The 23626-nt window shown below is 48.9% G+C and overlaps 1 protein-coding gene across 1 annotated transcript in view; it reads right to left on the reverse strand.

The window, feature by feature from the left end:
- Positions 1-925: 925 nt before the first annotated feature.
- Positions 926-23626, reverse strand: part of PAQR5 (progestin and adipoQ receptor family member 5) — a 63101-nt gene continuing 40400 nt past the window's right edge. The window contains exons 4-8 of the mRNA XM_033109480.1: positions 22034-22239; positions 17818-17944; positions 9620-9716; positions 7535-7676; positions 926-4358 (exon numbers count right to left, since the gene is read on the reverse strand). Coding sequence (XP_032965371.1) covers positions 4117-4358; positions 7535-7676; positions 9620-9716; positions 17818-17944; positions 22034-22239 — 814 coding nt within the window. The 3' untranslated portion in view covers positions 926-4116. The remainder of the gene's footprint in view (positions 4359-7534; positions 7677-9619; positions 9717-17817; positions 17945-22033; positions 22240-23626) is intronic.

Raw genomic sequence — 23626 nt, forward strand, 5'->3', positions numbered from 1 at the left:
TTTCAATCTAGTTGTGGAGGGCGCAGCTCACAGTGGCCCATGTGGGGATCGAACCGGCAACCTTGTTAAGAGCACCGCGCTCTAGCCAACTGAGCTAACTGGCTGCCCCCATCAAGCACATTTTTGAAAGGCTAGATTAAATTAACTTTGAGGTTCCTTGTTCTGTAACCTGGAGGAGGCATAAATTAAACCAGTTTTAGAAATCTGTTGTTGAGATGAAGAGAATGGATGTGACCACTCTCTATTTGTCTGAATTACATTTATTACAGAGTTGAAGCATTCATACAAGTACCAAGGGGGCATAGGAAAGCCCCTTGACAATCTCCTGGGAAGAACATTCAGGAGAAACTCCATAATTCTTCAAAAGTCAAGTCATCAGGGGTGGATGGGTGGCTTAGTTGGTTAGAGCGTAGTGCTCATAACACCAAGGTCTCTGGTTCGATTCCCACATGGGCCAGTGAGCTGCACCCTCCACAACTAGATTGAAAAAAAACACACAACAACAACCCCTAGACTTGGAGTTGATGGGGCCTGGAAAAACACACTGTTCCCCAATATTCTCCAATAAAAATTAAAAAAAAAAAAGGTCAAGTCATGTGGTCAGATTTCTGTACTTCCAACAGGACAGGACAAGTACCTACTGTTGGGATCTTGGCACTTACTGCTACCTTGACCTGAAACACTTCCCCCTACATGCTGGCACAGCTGGCTCCTTTCTGCCCATCCAGTCTCTCCTCAAATGTCAGTTTATCACAGTGGCCATCCACTCTCACCTGCCCTACCCCACCCTTCCCTATTCCTTCAGCAGGCTTATTTTCTTTATAGCACTTACCATTATCTGAATTTATCTATATATCTTGCCTGACTGACCGATCAGAACATCAGCTCCATGAGGGAGGGAAAGCATAGGTTTTATTCACTTCTGGATCCCTAGTTCCTAGGACAATGTTTGTTCCATATATACTAGGCACTAAGTAAATAGTCATCAAATTATTTAGCAATGCACACACATCCAGGAATCTATTTCTCATGATGAATGAACATGTTTACAATGTGGTAGGTGAAATATGACCAAACCAAGTGAGAAACAGGACTACTGTATTATAATAAATAAATTTTATTTATTTCTCCCACACAGTTTAAGAAAACCAGACACTGAAAGAACATCTCTGCGTTTGAAAATGGATCTGCCTTTTCATCCATAATGGATTGTTGACTAGAAAAGCAGAGGCTGGCATTTAACTAATATGTCATAAATTGTTATACAGGATTAATAGGTGTTTCATATAAGAAGGGTATCATGGCCAAAACAAATTTGGGACACAGTAGATACAGATGAAGTATTTCTCCAACATATCTGACAATACCATTCTACTCCACCTGCCTTCCTCAGAACCTCTCAGGTGAGCAGCGTTCTACAAAAAACACTTTGAGAAAGATTGCAGCAGACCAAATATTTAAATCACTTTGTACTCAAAAGGCTTAGAAACTTCCTACTTCTAATTCGAATCAACAATGACAAATTCTTTAGAAAGGTGGAGAGTTAGTCTCTGAAAACTGAGCAATGGAAAACTCTACAATGAGTAAAGGGAGATACAGTTGACTAAATGGCCTCATTCAAACACATTCAAGTTTTATCACAACTATAATATCTGGTAAATTTTAGAGTAGTGTTTCTCAAGCAGGCGGCGTGATATCCCATTAGGAGTCTACTGCCCCTACATAATCCCTTTTGAGACAGTGCCAGGGTGACCAATTGCCACCAAAAGGAATATGGCACATCTCTAAAGTGTATTGAGACATTGACATTTTTTGAGAACTCCATTGCAAATATTCAACTGACTCCCTGCCAACCTTTTTGACTTTCTGGGATGACTTAGGCAAAACTATATCCACATCAGACTTAATATTTAATGACAATCGATATATTAGAACCTTATTTTCACTCCACATTAGAAGCTTCCTAATCAGTGTACTGCACACTATTATAAAATTTTAATTTGCAATACTGTCCAAAAACATACAATGGGACTAAGTTTACCAACCTTATAAAAACACTATGAAACACTTGGTCTTATTTTGTTGGCTCAACATTTTATTTTCATCATTAAGCATGATGAATAAACAACATAACCAAGATTAAATAATCTAAAAGTCTTTCAAATTAATCACCCATTATCTTCCAATTATTTCTGAGCTGATCGAAGAATACTCTTTTGTTATAAACAAGAGTATTTGAAAGGCTTCATGTCTTTGGCATTACTCAAATAGTGTATTTAAACATTGTACCTTTTTTCACTATAAAATTGAAGTTATGGTAAGATGAAATGGAAGCCCACAGACCCTGCTGGAGTACAATTCCACTAATGACGTCAGATTGTTGCTAAAGAACAAATTTTGTCGTGTAGCTTAATTTGGTAATTAATGTACTACTGTGTCCTAAATTTGGTAATTAATATACCAAAAATTTATCAACCCATATAATTTTATCAGTCTACCTTCCCCAGAGGAAGTAAACAGATAACAAAACGAATGAAATCATATTTCTTGACCACTCTCATCCAATATAAATTGTTACTTGTCCGCAGAGGGTTGGACGGTGAGCTACGTGTAAGGCCATTAAAGCGTGTGGGCCAGTTAGCCACAGAAGCAGTATTCTAAGATATGGGGGTGTTCCTGAGTCAGCAAAGAGGATATCGCATTGTGAATGGCCCCTTAAGTCATTAGCAAGTACAGATCAGGGGTTGATGGGCCTCTGTTAAAAACTGTTTTGCATCAGCATTTCTGTACGCTCTGAAAACACCATGAAACACTGAACTTTCATTAGTAATGCAACAGATGAGAAAATGCTCAGTGTTTTAGTACTATGCAGAATGGAAAGCAGGGGACACATCCTTAGGTGGTGAGTTGCTGAAAATTACATCAATGAAAATAAAGCTGGTAAGCCCAGTGCCTTCTGGAATTCCTGACACCAGCATTTCTTCAAGTTTAGCCTGTGGCGCTTCTGCATATGAGTCACCTGGCGACTTGCTGCAGTGCAGATCTCCTCTAGGAAACCTACATTTTTATACTAGTAAAACACAATCTCCTGGTTTCTCTGGGAATCTGTCACAAGCTCACCAAGTGTTTCTGATTCACAGTAAAGCTGGAAAAATCACTATATTTGACCAATCCTTTGGCAAGGTCTTTAACATCCTCAGCACTTGAATACTAAAATTTGCAGCATATTTGCAATGCTGAAGCAACAGCAAATGTATGACATCCCTAAAAGCAGTGCTGTCATTGATTTAAAGGTGACAACTTAGCACAACCAACAGGGATTAATTAAGCAAACTCCCACAGTGTAACACATTTTACCTGCCCTGCATACTACTTTGCATCATCACACTGGCAACAAGAAGAGAAAGCAAAATAGAACAAATCGTACCCAGCCATACATAGGCTGTGGACGTTTAAGAAAATCCAAATCCATAGTCCAAATCCAAATCCCAAAGACATGGCAATTTGCACTTTGAAGCAGAATGGACTTGTGGAAAAAGAGGACTTTATATTCATTTCCTTTACTAGGTGGTAAAAGAAACACAACCTCTGCCCAAACCAGGTCTCTTCATTCTGGAGTGCGTTCCCAGTCCCCAGGGCTCCCAGAGACCCAACTTCCTCTTTCTCAGGTCCCCCCACTGACCTTTCTGGCTCATTCTCCTTCCATTGTGGGAACTCTTGGAAGAAGCTTTGCTACATGAAACTCATTGAATGCAGCAAATTCCATTTTTAAAGAGTAATACTACAAGGGTAGTAAAGCTTAATCCAACTCTTTAAATAGAAGTGAAAAACTCATTTTAAATAAATTTAAAACTTAATGAAATAGTAATGATTTACCTGAACGAGGACATACTTGAACCCATGCTCCCCTTTTAAAATCACACATACAGAATCAGTGCACATCTAGAGAGTTTTCCCGTTAAATACCTTATTGATATGAACCCATGCAAAAATGCCAGGAACCAATCATTCTGAACATTTTAGGCCACTCTACACTAGTCCCACGCCACCAGCTTATGACGAGGAGGATGTTACAGCTTCATGTTGACATCTGGCACAAAAAGCTTATGGTCTGAATCATGTTTCTTTTTTATGTAATTCTGGCTCGGGAATCCGATACAGAGCAGCTGAGAAATAAATTATGTTGCTGAGGCTGAAGATGAGACACAGAAGGATGGCTCCAGCTAGCTGTGGGAAAGACAGGGTCCTGGAGTTGGCCAGGATCCATTCCTTCCTCAGATTCTTGTCCAGAAGTATGGCTTCCATCTGCATGTGCGTGGCCAGGATCACACAGACATGGAACAGCTGGTGACTGTGACCTACAGCAAGCACACAAAAGGCCACCAAGATCAGCAAGAAGAAAGGGATGACTATTGACACATGCTACGGCATGTGTGCTGTAAACATCATGCTGAGTGAAAGATGCCAGACACAAGAGACACATGCTGTATAATTTCATTCATCTCATATGTCCAGAAGAGGCAAATCTATAGAGGCAAAATGTAAATTAGCGGTTGCCTTGGGCAGGGGGTGGGAAAGGAGATGAATAGTACATGGGCACGAGGGATCTTACTGAGGTGATAAAAATGTTCTACACCTCATTTATGATGAACGTTGTACAACTTGGTAAACCTACTAAAAATACCATTAAATTATATAATTGAAATTAGGGAATTATGTGATATGTAAAATATGCTTCAATAAATTTATTTTTTTAAATGTAATGTACGAAAAATTAAAAGGCCATCAGAGCAAACCAAATCCACCAGTCCTGTTTTTCCTGTGAACAAGGTAGGCATCACGTGCTGCCAAAGGTCATCTCTTAAGAGCCAGCACTGATGAGCTCAGATTCTGACTTCAGTGTCAAAGGAGAAGCCAGACAAAGTCTCTGTTGGCCACTTACAAGGTGGTCCTCTCTCTACTGCTGGTTAATCTCAGACATGACCAGGAGCTCTTACTCCCTATGACGGGCAGGACGCTACCTCATGGGTACACATCCACAGAGGGTGGGGGCTCAGAGGAGGGTGCTGGAACTGGGCAGGTATATTCTCATTTGCTGGCTGGAGAGAAAAGGAGGCTGTTGCCCAGGGCCAGGGACTGGTTTGGGGGGCAACCCTCAGAAACCAGGAGTAAGATGAGAACACCACATGTGTCATGGCCTGAACTGTGAAATTTCCAAATTTATATGTTGAAGTCCTAATCCCTATACCTCAGAATGTGACCATATTTGGAGATGGGGTCTTTAAGGGACGATTAAATCAAAATGAGGTCACTACAGTGGGGCCCATATGATCGGTGTCCTTATAAGAAGAGTAGATTAGGACACAGAGGGAAGACCACGTGATAAGAGACGGAGAAGACGTCTGTCTGCAAGCCAAGGAGAGAGGACTCAGATGAAACCAACCCTACCGGCACCTGGATTTCAGACTTCCAGCCTCCAGAACTGTAAGAAAATACATTTCTGTTGTTTAAGCCAGCCAGTCTGTGGTTCTTTGTTATGGCAGCCCTAGCAGACTAATACAACACAAGAGTTAAATAAGGATTCTCCTTCAGTAGAAAACGAAACAAACAAAAAAGAGTTCAGTGTTGTGCCACAGGACTTATCCCAGTAAGTATTCAGTAAATGTGTCCCAGGAAGGAACCAGCCTGGCCCCCTGCAGAGCCGGGCACGAGCAGAGCAGGGGATGAGAGTGTAGGGATGGTGGGGCTTCTCGAATGGGTGGCCGATGAGTTCCTGAGGGCAGGGGACGGCCGGCACCCCAGTCTGGGTCCTCCCAGGAAGAAAACGTCCTGCAAGTTTCCACCCCTGCCTCAGACCATACTAACGGGCTATGTGCTATTTCCAAATCTGTGTGTGATGCAGCGAAGTGGTGTCTGACCCAGCAGAGAGCTGCGCTCTCCAAGGACACAGGGCCAAACAGAGAGAGGTGACTAGGCTCTCACCAAAGGAGGCTCAAACCTGTCTCCATTAGGACAGGAGATAAAAAGATATTACAGCATGAGCACTGGACACGTGCTCTGAAATGTGGCTGCAGCAGGAAGCGTGGTTTCCACAATCCAGCCTGACAGGAACAGGGAGGAGCTTCCTGTGGGCCAACGTTAACCAAATCCGTTCAGCACTTCCCACTCGGGCTGCTGGAGAGGCAGTCCTACATCTGGCAGACTCCGTGATTTAAGGACAGAGAACTCTCCTAACCTCTTCTTAATGACCTGTCATTAACTGCTGTCTGGCAAATTTCCACTCAGAGGGGTGTGGTTCTGCTCTGTATTTCTAGGCCCAAGAGGATAGGATAGAGGTAAAAAAATAAAATGTTATTATTAAGAAGCCAGGGAGCTGGTATTTTTTCTGTAGCGCCCAGACTTCATCCACAATCACCTCTATTTCATCTGTCTGGGGTGGGGGGGATGGATGTGGTCGGCGGGTTCCTGTAGGCAGGTACCATTTCCCTGGCCCTCTTGTCTCTCTCCTCTGCCCTCTAAGCATTTTGCTTGTAATCCCTCCAGCAGGAGAGAATGAGTAAAGGAGACGAAACTGTAATCAGAATGAACAAAGCAAATGGCCACACAACTTAGGCGGGAGGAGATAGGAAATCACGAACAAAATGGGCATGAGGAGAACCAAGGTTCTGCCCACCACGTGGGGACTGGATGGCCCCTTGAACCACCATGATAGCTTATCTGAGGAGCTCTCATCCCAAGCACATACCAGCCTCACCAGAAGTGACCCAAGGGTCCCTCCTCCAGCCAGTCCCAGAGCCAGGGTGGGGGAGACACGTTTTGCAGGGCCTGCCCCACTTCCCTAGACTGAAAGGGAAGGTGCCCTCTCTACCAGCAGGTGTAAACCCTGAGGCTTTGACACCAACTCTCCACATCACTTCTCTAACCTTAGTGATCTCAGGCTCACCTGGAGAATCACACAGCCTCTGAGTGAGTGCTGGGCCCCACCCCGCAAGTTTCTGGTCTGCGATGTCTGAGATGGGGCCCAAGAATCTGCCTATTCCCGGATAATGCTGAAGCTGCTGGTCTGAAGACCATACCTGAAAACCACTGCTCTCCCATGGCTCCTGGCCCCATTACACCCACCGGAATAAGACAAAGGCAGACACGGTCCCCTCCTCTGCTCATCCCTGCCACAGGGTACCCTCAAAGCCATGTGCACCCTGTCTTTCCTCTTCCTCTCCAGGGCTGCCCTCAAAGGTCATTTAGTAATGGGATTTCATGTTCCAGGGAATAATGGCACTCCCCTGTCCCCACACCTCCTGCCCCATGGTAATGCTTTAGAATCCTAGGCCTCCTGCTCTCCATCGTCCCCCACCCTCCGTGGCTACATACATCTGCTGTGTGAACTCACTCACCTTGGCCTGCTCTGGAGAACTTCCTGAAGAACTGCTTCTCCCCCGCCCCTGCCTCTCCTCTCCAACTGCATCTCTGGCGTCAGGGATGGGAGCCCTCCCCAGGTGGGCAGCCAAGGGCAGCAGGGCCGCTGCACACTCACCAATGTAGTCGAAGCATCCAGGGGCCAGGCGCTCCGGCAGGTGCGCAGAGTAGAAGAAAGAGGCCAGGAGAGTCACGAGCATGTGCTTCTGGTGGTACAAGGAGGCTTCGTTCTGTGCACTCTCCCCTGGGAACAGGAATAGCTGCGGGTGTTTAAAAGAAACATCAGGTCTTGAGAGGAGGCCCTCTTCCTTGTCATTACCTGCAGACGTCTTGGCACACAGGTGGAGTCTCCGCAAGCCAAGGCCCCCACCTGCTCAGGGCTGTGGCTTGGAAAGGGAACATTCGGGGACTGTGTGAGCAGAATTCCTACTCTGAGTGGGATCAATTGAGACCCAAAGCAATTGTACTTTAATCCCCCAAATGCTCATGAGAGGCTTTTGGGTTATTTAATTAAAAAAAAAAAAAAAAAGAAGAAGAAGAAGAAAAAGGAGGAGGAAAGGAAGGAAGTAAGGTAAGAAGGAAGGAAGGAAAGGAAGGGAAAGAAAACAAAAGAAGTGAAGAGGAAAGGAAAGGAAAAGAACAATCCTATTAGATACATTCTCACTCTTTTTTCTGGAGGGAATGTGTAAGGATAGTAAAAAGTGATCGTTTCATACTTGAACTCATTTCTAACCAGCACATCTCCTGAACTGATGCTCCTAATTAAGGTTTTAAGCCCTAGAAATCCCTTGAAGGCCATCTGAATCATCAAAAAGTATTAATTACGGCCATGATACTGTCTGTTTCAGAGGTAATAGTTTTTGTGTTATTGTTATAAATAATGACAGCAGCTACCATCTTGAGAGGGCACAAGGCCAGGCCTTTTATTTGCATCATTTCATAGGCACCTTCATAATTTCCCCATTTTGCAGATGAGAAAGCTGGGCCAGAAGGTGACCTGCAAACCACCAATTCGAAGTGAACGCAGAATCTGGGTCCAGGCGGGCTGATGACAGAACGTGTGCGCTCATCACCACTCCGTTTAGGGTTAGCTCTCCCTCCCCACTGCCCACTGCACTCATTATAACACAGAGCCTGTGCTGTATGGTTTGGTAGCACGTGGGACTGGCTTGTCCTCTCTGCTCTGTGTCCTTGAGGAAGGAGTAGTGAGAATGGGCTGCACCCCCATCTTTGGGTCTCCCTCGGGGCCCACAAGGGCAGAGCACAGAGCACGTGCTCAGTGCCCCACTGGGGAAGCCAGCTCTGCCCCTCCCTATCTCTGCTTTCTGCATCAGACCCAGAGGCTGCCTCTGGGGGGAGACGCCACTTGCTGGGCACTGGCCATGTTCCAGGCATCGCTGTGCCCGGCAGATGTGTTGTTTTGATTAATCCCCTCTTCTGTGAAGGAGGGGACGTTAGTCCCATTTACAGACGAGGAAACTGAGGCTCAGAGAGGTTATGTGCATTGCCTAAGGCCACACAGCCAGTGAGCAGTGGTACTAGGATTTGAACTCAGGCCTATCAGATTTGGGAGTACGTGGACTTTCCCTCCTCCTGTCTTTCCTCCTACATCCTCTTCCTTCGTGTATTCCATCTAATTCCCATCACTCTTTTAAGAACTTCAGTCATACTTTTTCCTTCTCTACTAATAAAATGTTAATTGATGGTAATATTTAATGATGCATTTTTTGGACTCTTGCCACCAGCCAGCACTTTACACATTATCTCACGTGAAATCCTCCCAGAGCCTGATGAAAGGAGGTGTTATTATCATGCCCATTTTACACATGAGGAAAATCAAGGCACAGTGATGCTAGATAACTTGCCCAAAGGCTTGTAGTGAGTAAATATTAGCGATTTGCCTTCAGAGCCTGCTCTCCTAGTCACTCTACTAAACCCCAGGCTGCCTCCCCTGCTCAGTCCTCTATGATTGCTCCTGAGCCCCCAGTCAGCACTGGCAGCTGGTACATCTCCAATGGCTTGTCAAGGCCTCTGTGTCATGCCGTCTCCTATCTACTCTGCAAGTGTCAGTAAGGGGGCACCTGGGTCTCTACTTCCATATGTCCTGTGGTGACCAGTGTGGTGCTCTGGCCCCCAGGAGATCAGGAAACAGCTGACTGCCTGGTGTTGCCAACAGGCAGAGGAGATGGAGCTGGGCCCTTACCCTGTAGAAGATGGGGAGGGAGTCCCAGGTGTAGGGATAAGCAAACGCGAGGACCCGGAGTGTCTTACAGAGCCTGGGCCTCTGGAGTTCCAGAAACCTAAATCAGGAAGGGAAGGGGGGGGTAGAAATGGGAATGAAAGATGTGTCAGTAAAGCACACACACACATATGCAAATTAAAAATAACTGAGGGCAGGCAGTCAACAGCAGGCAAGCATTTTTGCACAACCTCCTCCAGCAGTTTCTCCATCAGCCTTTTCCATCCTACCCCCACCCGTGGGGGAGTGGCTCAACCTCAGATGTGAAAACATCTCAGAGAAAACCATCTCCTGGTATCCAGACGAAGCCAGGAGGAGCTCTGGACAGAAGTCCTTCAGGCACCAAGTTACCTAACTGCCAAAGAGCCTTTTAGAAGTACGGTGACCACCAGGACAGGGGCACAGGCCCCTGCGGGGAGCACATCTGCAAAGGCTGAGATGCCTAACTAGTCAGATCCACCCCAGTGATGTCTGTGCAAAAGCCCTAGTTCAAGGAGGTGTTTAATTACTCTGAGGGATTTCTAGATTTTTAATATGACACATGGAGATGTTGGCCTGGGGAAACTGAATAAACATGGTCTTTCCTTCTCTGCTTGTCACCATCCCCACCTGCCTCCAATCCAAAAACAAGTGAGGCCAACATTAACACAAGTGGTACTATCACAGACAGGCAGGTCCTGCAGGATGGGACACAAAGTGGCCTCAGGTGGCTTGGGCCCAGCCTGGGGAGAGGGCAGAGCGGAGGGTGTGGGGAGGGGCCAAGCAGAATGTCTACACAAAACCAGTCCTGAACTGCGACTCTGGTAAAGGAATGCTCACCGGGTGGTGAGGCAGATGCTTGCTTCCACACCGCAGTGTGTCGCAGTGGGCTGGGTCCTCCCTTGGTGCCCACAGGGATGCATGGATGGTGTGCAGAGCCAGGGCACCGAGGCTTGTGGGGTGGCTGTCCTGGTGTGGTCTGTAGGACAATGGAGGCACTCGGGCCCTCTCAGCCCTCCCCACAGTTCTGCCCTCACCGTGCCCTCCTGCAGGGGTGGGGTCTGTGTCCCACCATCACTCCTCACCCCTGCTCCCTGACTCCCTAGCCCAGCCCACAAGCCTGCCCCTTCTCCCCCAAATGTATCTGCTGCTCCCCCCAACACAGGCCCATTTTCCCTGGCAGGGTGTGCATGTCCCCTGTGAGCCAGTGCAGTCACCTGACCATAGACCCCACTATTGCCTGTATCCTTGGGCATGGGACATGGCAGAGACTTCCACATCTGCCTCCTGGGTGTTCGGGAACCTTCTCGAGGGCTGGAGCTATGTCCGTTCAGGTCTGGGTCCCCTGCACCTAGCTAAGAAGCACATCTAAGGACATGAACATCACGAGGTTATGTGTTCTGCCAGTTCTCAGGGCTGCTGAGCATGGGGATCCCTGTTCGGGGGTAAGAGGCCGCCCTCTGGGCCCCGAGAAGCCCCAGGACTTCCAAGAACAAGCTCCACCTTCACTCAAGCTCACAGGCACGTCTCTCCTTCTTTCTCAACCCTGCCCATAAATCAGAGAAGAATGAGGTGGGCATAGGGTGGAGAAGGAAAGGAAGCTCAAGGAGAAGGAGGAAGAGAATTAAGGGACCTCATTTCATCATCCCCCCAAACAAGAACCCCAGCCTTGGAGTAAAGCACAAACCCCAGGACAGGTGAGGCAGCACTGAGCTGTGATGGCACATGCAGTGTTTGACCTGAGCACTGCCTTTTGTGACTGAGTGACCCTGCAGGTCACATAATCTTTGCGCAGCTCAGAAGCCTAGCCTGTAACACTGCAACAACTGTGTCCCTGGACCTGCTGCAAGGGTTTGACGAAATGATACTCACAAGGAACTTATAACTATGCACAGCACAGACTAACACTCACCAAACAGCAGCTTTTACAAAAACGTGTGTCATGGGACACATTCTACCCCTCCCCCCACCTCCCCATCTTGTAGCCACATTGTACCAGAAAATAGAAACAGGAGGGAACAGACAGGTTCTGGGTGATTTGTCTAAAGCCAGATGACTAATAAGAGGCAAAGCTAGGATTTAAACCCAGGGCTGTGTGGCTCCGGTTTCACACGCCCACCCTCCAGCAGGCTGAGCAGGCCTCAGACCATTACCCAGCCTTTGTCTGTATCTACGCCCCTCTGCTCCAGGGGGCAAACTGAACACATTCCCACTGCCCCAGGAACCAGGGCCTGTCTCAACAGCCTCCAGTCTCCCCTGGCAGATCCAGTCGGACCATGGCAAGTCTGCTCCCTCCGGCCCCATGCACTGCCACTGCCTATCATTTCTGGGTTACAAGAGGCTCGCTGTGAAAGCATGCTCCTTCTGTGACCACTTACACAGGAAGAAAGCTGGATCAGGCTGGTGAGGGCCATCACCCAAACCATGGATTTCCTGTGACTTGAGACAACATTTCGACCGGCCTGATAAAGTGCTTCCCCAGGGGCAAACGAATCAGCCTCTCCAGCTGCAAAGCCGAGTCTATGGGGGAAAAAAAGGAGAAAAAGCAGAACAGAAGAGAGACAGCAACAGAGAATAAAAGGCAGAAGGGCCAGCAGGCGCTAAGAGGGGCCTTCTACTACCAAAGTGCAATTCCAGATTACGCCACAGGGTGTCGCCACAGTCAGAGATTCTGAGAGGGAAGGGTGGGAGCCTCAGAATTCTGCGAAGTACATCAGACCTCAAAGCTCGGCCTGATATGGCAATCCCTGTACCCCAGAGGTGAGGGGCCAATTTACAGGGAGGCAGGCCTCCTTTGTCTTGAACCAGGTTGGCAGGAAACACCGGATTTCGGGAGAAGACTCCATCAATACCGGTCTGTTCTAAAAATTGATCAATCTTGTTGCAACAAAGCTGGAAGGATTTGCAAGGGAATTCTGGAACAAGTGCTTGAAACTATTGGGCCTTTGAAAACATGATTCTATTGCAGAGGGGTGAGTGTATGTGTGTGTGTGTATGGGGGGACGGGTTATGGCTGTTTTGTTTTTGCCTGGGTGACATTGCAGGGATGTGGACATTTGCATGTGCAGGCCCCTGGCCCTAGCAGCATTTTGTTACCTGGCCGAGCCCTCTGACCTCCAGATGTGTCTGAGGACCACTGTCTGCTGAGCCTCCTGTCTCCAACTCTGACCTCCAAACCCCCTTCCAGGCCTGCTCCATGCTGCTCTGCCCTGCCACAGCACCACTGCCATAGCGTGGCTCTCAGAGTACAGCTCACTTTCCCCCAGTGATGACAATTCTTTTCTCTCCCTCACAGCACTGACCACAAGGTATTTCACTGAGCAAGTATTTGGGTGCTGTGGATGGATGAACAAAAAAGTCCCTACAGTGACTCGTGATGCATAATATTAATTAATAGTAATTAATTCCTAAGGGAGTGATGCCTTCTTGGGCTTTTGGGCGGTTGGCAGGTATGAGCGGGCCAGGTCTCCATCATCTCACCTGGCTCTAAGAGCCACAGAGAGGTCACACATCCCTCATTACCCCTCTCAAGTGCTACAGAAGGAAGCAATTTTCTGGAATATTATTCTGCCATAAGAAAAGATGAAATAGTGCCATTTGCAGCAACATGAATGGATCATGAGATTATTATGCTGAATGAAATAAGTCAGACAGAAAAAGTCGAGAACCATATGATTTCACTGATATGTGGTATATAAAATTGTAAACAACAAGATAACGAGATAAACAAATGAAGAAACAAAAACTCATAGACACGGACAATAGTTTAGTGGTTACCAGAGGGTAAGGGGGCAAAGGGGCGGTGGATGAGGGTAAAGGGGATCCAATATATGGTGATGGAAGAACTGACTCTGGGTGGTGAACACACAATGTGACACACAGATGATGTATTACAGAATTGTACACCTGAAATCTAACTTTACTAACAATTGTCACCCCAATGAACATTAATTAAAAACAAACAAACACAAAAGCCACAGCTAATAGATACATGTTTACATGTGTGTTAAGCACTTCGTAGTTATTTAAAGGTAAATTAAAAGCCTAGACTAGCTTCTGTTATATCAGGTACCTCTTTCTGTCAGTGTGGTCAGGGAATTCAGCATTACTATTGGTCTGAAGAAACCTATCGAGAAAGTAACTAGAGCAAAGATACCACTATGCCAGGGCCGATTACAAATGAAATGTAGACTTTCTGTACCATTGTTCCTTTCTTATTAGCTAAATACATGATTGTCCACACATAAATATTATTTATTGGCTTGCTAATTGTTTAGTAAGAGAATCTATGCCTGCCTTTCTCTACCTGGACTCAATGTCATGCCTCTGAAGAAAAATGTCTGAGTATGAAAGCATGAGCTCATCTCTATCTTCAGAACAATTTTTATCTTGGAAAAAATAATTAGCTTTTAGAAGATGATGTTCCCTGGCCTTTGTTCTTACCAGGCAGCTATAAGCTCAGAAAGACTACTGCTAACAACAATTAAGCCAACTTTTTAATAGACAAGTCAGCATCATTGGTTTTATTAGCTCCTGAATTTTTCTCCTGTATGTGTGCAAACTGAAATAAATTGTGTGTTGAACATCCCCCCCACTCCCAAAAAGGTAAGCAATTTTCTAGACCATGTTCATTTGAACTAAATTCCATGATAATAAGGACTAAAAACAAGGCAGGGGAGTCTATAGTTCGCTATGTGGGATTTACCTTGAGGACGTGTTCTGTAATGGAGTGAACGCCATTTAGACCATGATAGCCTGGCGAGCATGGGAATAAGGAGAAAGCTGCTAATGAGGTTCCTGGTCTCCTGCCGAGCCCAGAGAAGGAGAAGGTGGTTCTCTGCCACTCCGGGCCATACCATGGACTCACGGAGCAGGAGGGAGAAAGAGGAGAGAAATCTTAGAAAAGACACTGGCATTGTAGAATGTCCAAACCAGAAAGAACTCACAGGACATCTCCTCAGATGCCCTTGTTTACGGGGTGGACACTGAAGCCCAGAGGGGCAGCAACTGGCCCGAGGCCACACCACAGGTCTATGAAATCCGGGACTCCAGAGGGCCCTGGCCCCTTCTCCACCTGCTTCTCCTCTTTGCCCAGGAGTCATCTCCCTCACTCCTCAGACAATGAAGACAATGAAGATAGGGCATGATGGCAAAGGGCCTTGTCCTCATGGAAAGGATAGAGAACAAGGTGAGGAGAAAACGTCAGGGCCCTCAGAATAGGACGTCCTTCTCCACCTCTTGCTCTGAGAACGTGGTGTTAGCCGCCTTCCTTCCCTTCTGTTCCAGCACAGCACCCATGCCAGTGGTTGTTAACACACCTGGAAGCCCCTTCGGGCATGGAGGCTGAGTCCACGGAATTGTCTTCCGGGGAAGATTCCTGTTTGTCATGAGTACCAGGCCAGTGCTCGGCAGGACACAAGGGGCTTCAAATCCCCAGCGGCCTTCGCAGTCCCTCTCCAGCTGCTCTCCCCCTTGTAGCTGGGCAGGCTCTGGAAACCCTGAAGCTCCTTGCTACCTCCCAAGAGTCTCATTTTCTCCGGCCCTCTAAGCTTTGTCCAGGCTGTTCGCTCTGTCCAAAGTTCCTTCTCTCCTTTCCAGCTAAAGTATTCAACCTCGCTCAATACTCAGTCCTGATGCCACTTTGCAGAACCCTGGGGATCCAGGCAGCTGTCATTTTGTATTATCATTATTTGTTTACATTCCATTCCATAATGCTACACTCTAAAGGCCATTTGCCCTGGCCTTCCGAGGAAACGATGACTCCCACCTGGACTTTTGGGGGTCTGCAGTCTCTCTCTCAGTGCACTGGGTGCTCTCTGAGGGAAAGGACTGTGCCTCACTCCTCCTGGCATTCCCAGATCTTAACATGATGCCTGGAGCATGGCAGGCATTTAAGGAATGCTGAGTGGTTGGTTGGATGGATGGGTGAACAGATGGACAGACAGACGGATGGATGGACAGACGGATGGATGGACAGACGGATGGTTAGCTAGTTGGATAGATGGAATAGACACAGATGTGCCCCATAAATAAACAGAAATCATCCATTTCACTGACAAGAGAAAAGCGCCCAAACACAGGCATTCAAGACATTTCTGGCCAACCTGCCCTGCCAAACAAGTTTGTCCAAAGGTACTGGTGGGCGTGCCACATGCAAAAGACCTATTCATTGTGCCTGAACAATCGTGGGGGACTCCCGGCTAGAAGGAAATAATCTACCCTGGTGGCTTATAGGTAACTCGGGAAGCTGGAAAAAAAAAAAAAAGCAGCAAATGTTCCAAGAATTTGCATTGGGCATTCATGAGAAAGCAGTCCCAGATCATGAACCCTGGGGTTGTTTCTTCCACACCCACAAAGCCTTCCCAGCCCTCTCAGCCCAGAGTGCTCACCTCCCTGTGATCCTAAATCCCAACCACCAGAGCTATATAGCCCTGCAGGAGCTGACCAGAGAGGACAGTGAGTCGTCCAATGACCAGACCGAGGTGTGTCCGGGTCCCTGGACCATGCCACGGTCCGTGAGCCCACACATCCAGGCACAGTGCCTCCCAGGCACGCTTCACCTCTCTTGGACGGTTTTTAGCATCCTTGTTACTTTCCTATGTGTTACTCCTTGTCTCACCCAAAGCAGGGACTTACTCTCTCCATCATCGGTGCAGCCCTCCCAGGCAGCCCTCTGTGCTGGCCTGGGACGGCTGCGCTTCAGAAAGGGCTTTTAATCACCAGAGTCCTTGAGGAATTGGGGGAGAAGGAAATAATCACCCGATGACATCTGATTTTATTTTCTACCCTGTGGGCAGATCCTATCTCCTCACAGATTTAGGGAGGCTCTGTGATTTCCAGGAATAGGGAGGAGAGACTTCACTGCCCCCACCCCAGGCCCAGGCTTTTCCATGGGACAAAGTAACATAAAACCCGGATTTGAGACTGTGCCTAGAAAAGAGCCTCAAGTCCACGAAAGCAACTGCACACTCCAACCTGTCCCAGGACAGGTGAGCCAAGGGCAACTCGGGGCAAGCACTTCTGATGCTGCTTCAAAATCTATCCTTCCATTCGCATAGAAAACCAGTTTGTCAAGTTTGTGAAACTTGCCTACCTCTCTGTCCCATAAAATCTGTCACCCAAAGAAAGCTAGAGCCAAAATCACGGTGGAGAAGTTACAGAAGCATGCATCTCCCTCCCCCGTTTTCTCCTGGGCAGAGGGAGAGTAGACAGCTGCAGGTAATCGAAATTCTTGGAAGCCTGCAGCCGTCTACCAGGAAGACTCAAACTGGCTCACTGGGATTGCGGCTGAGAGGATGGGTGGTTGGGTGCCAACTGCCAGCCTACCTTGGAGTCACCCAAGGCCCCCAGCCTGGGAAGAACCCAGCACCCAGGCACCATCTAGAAATGCTGTTGCCTTGACACCACCATTTGAGAGGTTTCCTAAGTCATTTAGGGAACTGGAACTTTGGGCAGTCACTTTTACAAAAAGCTGAATAAACTAGGGTAGTTATCCTCAAAACAACGTCTCTTGCACTCACTCCAATAAGCTTTCTTGAGTGAAAGGAAAAAAAATAGAGGGACTGAGAGCCGGTGAGCTGGGCGTGACTCATGGCCGTGGGGCTTCCCCTGGAGGGAAGTGTCCAACGTGGGAATCGCATCCTTCACCCATCACTCGTATCTAGAGGCAGGCCCAGTCATGAGTGGCAGACTTCCCGTTTATGGGGTGTTCCCACTGATAGGATCGTATCATATGGGGACCAGGCTTCTGCTAGGCATTCTGGGTACATGTTACTTGTAATCCTTACATTGATTTCAGAAGGTAGATGTGTTGGTCCCATTTTACAGATGAGCAAACTGAAGGTTAAGGAGGATAAGTGACTGTCTAGTAACAGGACCAGCTACATAAATTGCAGGGCCCAGTGCAAAGTGAAAGTGTAGGACCCTCTTTTCAAAAATCGTTAAGAATGTCAGGACAGTAACAGCAGAGCCTTAAACCAAGTATGAAGTCCTTCTGATGCCGGGGCCCTGAGCAATTGCCCAGGCTATGTGTGCCCGTGAAGCCGGTCCCGCTCGGCCACAGGAAGTCCATGTAGAACTGAATGCCAGGCTCCTGAGTGCCTCTTCTGCTGTCCCTTCCCACAGTCCATGGAGCTGCATGCGAGGTTCCCCTTCCCATCCCCCGAGATACAGTGGCCACCTACCTGGAGTAGCAGGACAGGCCGGTGCTGACGATGGTGTTCAGCACAGCCAGGGTCACGTAGAAGTCACGGAAGGTGGTACACACCAGCACATCAGGGAACGCATAGGCAGAGTAGGCGATGGCTGAGCCTGGGGAAGAAAAACCAGCCTTGCGCAAGAAGCCACGACTCGACTTGGCACTGTCTGGACTCCTCGGGAAGCCCAATCCCTGCGTCTGGCTGAGCCTCACCGTCCCCACAGACCATGAGCAGTTCTGCCACTACACCCTTACTGGGGCCACCACCCCTGCCCAGATGTCCTCCTTTCTCTTCTCTGCCTACCCAGATCCTATCCTGAGAACTTACATTGCTCCACAGGCTTTACATATATTAACTTGCATAATCTTTACAACCACCATCCTGCACTAATCTTCCTTTTACAGATGACAAGACGAAGGCGCAGAGTGGTTGAATAACTCACCCAGGGGCACACAGCTAGAAAGCAGCAAAGCCAAGCTTCAAGCGCAGGCAGTTCAGCGACAACCCCTGCTTTTAATTACATGCCATGGTCCATGATGACACCCCAGCGTGCTCAGCTTTGCTCTGCGTGTGATATTTTGCCTGTCCGATGGCATGGGGTGTTCCTTGTGGAAAAGTGAAAGTTGTAGGAGGGAGGACCCTTGCTGAGGTGAGGTGAATCATATCAGCGGGCCTCCAGACTGGCCTCCTGAAAGGCTGCGTGTAAGAGGCTCGCTCAGTGGTTTGCTTTGTTTTAGGTTTTGGTTTGTGAGAGAAGGGTTAACTAAGAACTTTCACAAGGCCTGTCTGCTGCAGGTTTCATTTGAAAGTACAGGGGAGAGTGGTCACTTTGAAAGGGACAGTGGTCCTTTTCAAAGTGGCCGGGGGTGTCCGGGGGCCTGGACCAATGGCCTCTCCAGGTCCCCTCACCTGCTGAGGTCTCTTCTGGGAGAGCCGCCGCAGGCCATTCAGCCCAGGGTCTATGTGTTTGTTATTCCAAACACATAGAAACTTGGCATTCTAGCTTAAAGTTGAAACATGACTCAGGCCACACAACCTTTGCTTCTGATCCCATTCGACAGATGGAGTCTAGTGAAGCCAGGTAATGTTCCTAGGGTCATACAGGCCTAGAATTGCCACCTCCTGGATACAGTACTCCCCATTCTAGCAGTCCGCCTGTGAAATTTCAGCTGGGAACTGCCTCCAGGGGGACAAACTCTTCCCTCAGCCTGATACCACGGGGAAGTTCCCATCTGGACCAGGATGTATTTGCTCTGTGTATGTTGACTAGGGCCTAGGTGCCAAGCTCTGTGGGCGATACAAGAGGGAGGCGCCTCAGACCCTGCCAGAAACTGCAGTGGGAAGCAAAACTGATCAGTGCCTCCAGACAGGTTGCAGTGTGAGATAGGCATTCAGGATGGGCGGGCATCCAGCAAACAGGCTGACCTGGGAAGCCTCCTGAGGAGGTGGGGCGTTCTGAAAGGGGCCTGAGGGCAGGAGAGGCTTTCCAGGGAGCAGAATGGGAGATGGCATTGGATACCAGACTAAGGAAAATGAACTTCCTCTCTCAGGCAATAGGAACCAACTGGAAGGTTTCTGAGTGGGGGATTAAGGTGACCCAAACCTACAGGGTGACCTAGAAAGAGGACCAGCTGGACATCAGGGGGTAGCTGGAGCAAAGCCACCCTCCAAGAACTGAGGGTTTCTGCAGGGTCGGAGGAATGAGGGGAAGGAAAGGCGGCTGCAGACATGGAGCTAGGCGTCCCGGTGGAACCCAGGGGTTCTCGCAACCACTAGGCCTTCCTTCCCTGTTTCCTGAACAGCCCACATCAGGCACTGGGCTATGGGCTGGGAAGCCAAATGTGAAAGATACATGTCTGTATTCAGGGAGGAGCAGAGATGAAGGGACCCCTGACACGTCTGGGAACCCGAGCCACATGGAAATGGATCCACGCCTGGGGGTTTGGAGGAAGCCATAGGCAGGGCCCCTCAGGCTCCTGGGCCCTGGCTCTGCCATTGACAAGCTGTGTGACCTGAGTCACTGCCCTTCACTGTGCCTCATTATTGTCACCTAGAGCGTGGGTATAATGATGGTCCTTATCTCTCGGGGTAACTACCTTATTGTGGTGATGACTGCCCTCCCACGCTTACTAAGCGCCAGGCACGGCCAGACGCGCTTCACTTACAAAACACATGTCATCTTCATAATACTCCTATGAGAAAGATATTATGCCAATTTTGTGGCTAATAGGATTGAGCCTTGACAAGGTTAAGAACCTTGCTCAACAGCATATAACTATGAGGGGTGGTGGCAGTCAGGCCACCAATACCGTGTTACGCCACCCCTTGCTGACGTGTGTCAGTGCTCAGCATAGAGCCTCCGACAGGCTTGCTCTTGTCATAGTGAGTCTGGGCAGGTGGCTGAGGACTGTGGACGCTGCCCAGGCTAAGGAGTTTGGATTTCATCCCAGGAAATCGGGAACCCTGAAAGGTTTAAGTGGGAAGGGTGCCATGGTCAGAAGGTGTGTAAACCTCCCAGCACAGTTGGAAATGGGAGTTTGGGGGACAGAGAGGAAGCTGTTGCCACAGTGCAGGGGAGAAGCATCGGGGTCTGAGCCAAGCCGGGGGGCAGAGCCGATTTGAAACATATAGAGAAGAGACGCAACTGAACGTGCTGATTAGAGAGGATGGTGGAAGTGGGATGAGTGGGAGTGAGAGGGAGAGGGATTACTTATAGATTTGGATTACTTATAGATTACTTATAGATTTCTTATAGATTACTTATAGGATTGAGGATTACAGGATTACTTATAGATTTCTGACTTGAAGGGCAGGGCAGGGTAATGTGGAATGTCTCAGTCACAAGGCTTGATGTGGTGTGGACCTCAGGTAAGCAGTTTAAACTAGCGATGGGGGTTTGGGAGTGCCTCCCCCAGAGGTGTTAGTGGATAGCGTGAGCATAAAGATCACCCAGGGAGCTGGGTCATATCCGAGCAGGGCCCAGAGACTGGTTCTGAGCTCTGCCATACACAGAGGAGAGCAGAGGAAGGGGCCCCAGCAAAGGAGAAGGAGAAAGGGAGTGAGGCGACAGGGGCCAGAGAAAGACAGGGGGTTTGAGGAGCACAGAGGGGCTCCTGCATCAAAGGCTGGCGAGAGAGCCTGCGCAGCTGCACGGATCCCGAGAGTCAGGAGGAGGCTGGGGCCTTGGCAACCAGCTTCAGTGAATGGTGGGGCTGCACAGCAGAGCATTGAGGAGTGGGAGGTGAGGCAGTAAAGCGTGTGTGTGTGTGCGTGTGTGCGTGCGTGTGTGCGTGTGCGTGTGCGTGTGTGTGTGTAACATGAAGGAAGAAAGAAGGGGAAATGGGACGGAGGTGGAGGTCCACCCTGGGGTTCCTCTTGGACACCCTCTTGGGCAAGGGAAGACGATGCCTTTGCTTTCACACCTAGAGCAGGATCAGGAGGAAGAAGAGGCTAGAACGGGGATACCAGGGGACAGACGGACGCCCACAGGCGGGGAGAGGAGAGGGGACAGGAGGGGCATCAGTAAAGGACAACAAGGAGGTGGCAGTGTCCACACCCAGCCTCACCAGCTCTGGGTGAGCCCCTGTTCCTGTGGTACTGGGAGCAGATCGCGACTCCGCTAAGCCCCTGGGCCAATGGGGTGTGTGACCCCCTCCCTTCTCTGCCAGGCATGACAGAGACCAGCGCTGATGGGAATACCTGGCTCTCCCTGGCCTGTGGGAGCAGATTGTTCGTTTCAAAGAACTTACAAGCTGATTGTTAAACATAGCCGTCATTAAAAATTAAATGACATAAACTTACAATTAAAATGAATCATACTAACAAAAGTAATAACTATTCAATTAACATACCTACTGCATCTGTATAGAGGAATTACTATGTACTGTGTGCCTCTCCCCACGCCTGGGCTCAGTGAGGTCATGGTGGGAGCTGGAAGCTGGCCATAGCGGGAGTATTTACACCACAAACCAACAACCACCACAGGTCAGGGCTGTTGTCCTCAGAGAAGCAGTTGTTAAGTACCGCCAGCACACCTTCGCACAAGTTGCTTAGAAAACACTCATCGGGAACCTGGACAGGGCACTGCATCCCCATGACTCTTCTGCAAGCCCATCAAAGCCTTATGGTGACACTAGGTCCCAGGGATGGGGCAGGTAACTCAGTCCCAGGGGAGGGGAGCGCAGAGCAGGGCCTCACATACCCAGGCTGAAGAGGTTGACGGCACCATAGTCCAGGAAGTAGCAGATGTGCCGGACGTTTTTGGACATGGAGCTGAAGGTGTGTGCACAGCTGGACACAAGGGGATACACGCAGCTGGTGCTCATGTACACGAGCAGAGGCCAGGAGTAGTTGTCATTCTCGACATCTGTCACATACAGAGTGGTCACAAACCTCCACGTGAAGAACCTGGAACACAGTGTGACCCACTCAATCCCGGGGGCTGGGGCTCCTTGTATACTCTCCACTTGACTCTCTTCTGTCGTCTGTTCCCCGTGGATGGCCCCTCCCTACGTGTTCTCACTTTGGTGAAATGCCACGGGAGGGAGAGTGGGGTCCTTTTTAGGTTGGGAATAGGCAAGAGGGGCAAAAAGACAGCTTTTTGCCCAGTCCCCTCCTCCTGCTTATGGTGACATCCCTCTTACAGCATCTTGCCCAAGTGATTCTCCAGCCTCAACTTGCATGCTTCCAGGGATGGGAAGATCACCGCCTCACAAGGCAGCTCGGAGTATTGGAAAGTTCTTTGCTGAGCTGCCATCTGTCTCCCTGGAATCTATCTTCATTTGATCAGCCCTAGTTCTCCCTGACAGGACCATCGACAACAAACCCATCAAACATCTTCAAGCAGTCTTTATAACCCCTCCCCTCCCCTTTGAACTTCACATTAAACGATCCCGGTGCATTGAACCATTCCTCATAAGACCCAAATTTGGCCTGGCCACCATCCCTGTGGTTTATCTATGTCCCCTTACAGAAGGCTCCTCAAACAGAAGCCAGCCCGCAGGTGGGGCCTTGAAAGTCTAGAAGAGAACAGGATGTTTTTCTCCCTCTTCTTTCACACTAGTCCTCCACTGACCTCACAATCACGTTTCTGAGAGGCCGAGGCCCATGCTGACTGTCAGCTGAGCCTGGGTCTCTGGGCTCCATCCTTACACAGAGATATTGTACAGTTCTGTGTCAGACCTACCTAACCTACAACCCAGGCAAGGGGCTCCCGCTTCCAGGGCTGCCCACTTCCCTGGAGCTCTCCCAGGGAAGGAAACGACAAAGCTTTTCACGCAGGAACCCCTGGAGCACCACTAAACCCTCTGGCTGTACTTGTGATCTTTTTCCTCATGTCCCAGCAGAAACAAAGCATAAGCTATTTGCTGTTTCTCAAAAAATATCCTTTGATCACTCTCGAGACTATTCCCTAGTCCCATTTCCTTAGGGCATCTTACTCCTGGCTCTCCCCAGCCCTCCTGATACTCTGCGTTGCTCAGTTGGGCCTGTCAGGGTAGCGGGTATGTACGCAATGGGGCGCCTCAGCCAGAGGGGTTCAGCTGTCAAAGAGCTAAGAAGTCATCGCACAAGATCTGTGCATGCGGCTCAGACCCCACAAACAAGGATGTTTGGCCAGCACTCTTTGTAGCGGTACAAACTTCAAAACTGCCTAAGTCACCTGTGGTTCATCCATAAAATGGACACCACGCAGCTGTTCCAAAGCCTGAGAGGCTGTGGGTCAGACAGAGCTCACTGAGGGAGCAGGGGAAGACCTAGGCGCCGGACACACACACCCAGGTCACAGATGTTCTGA

Source organism: Rhinolophus ferrumequinum, chromosome 6 (genome assembly GCF_004115265.2).
Source record: "Rhinolophus ferrumequinum isolate MPI-CBG mRhiFer1 chromosome 6, mRhiFer1_v1.p, whole genome shotgun sequence".
NCBI lineage: Eukaryota > Metazoa > Chordata > Mammalia > Chiroptera > Rhinolophidae > Rhinolophus > Rhinolophus ferrumequinum.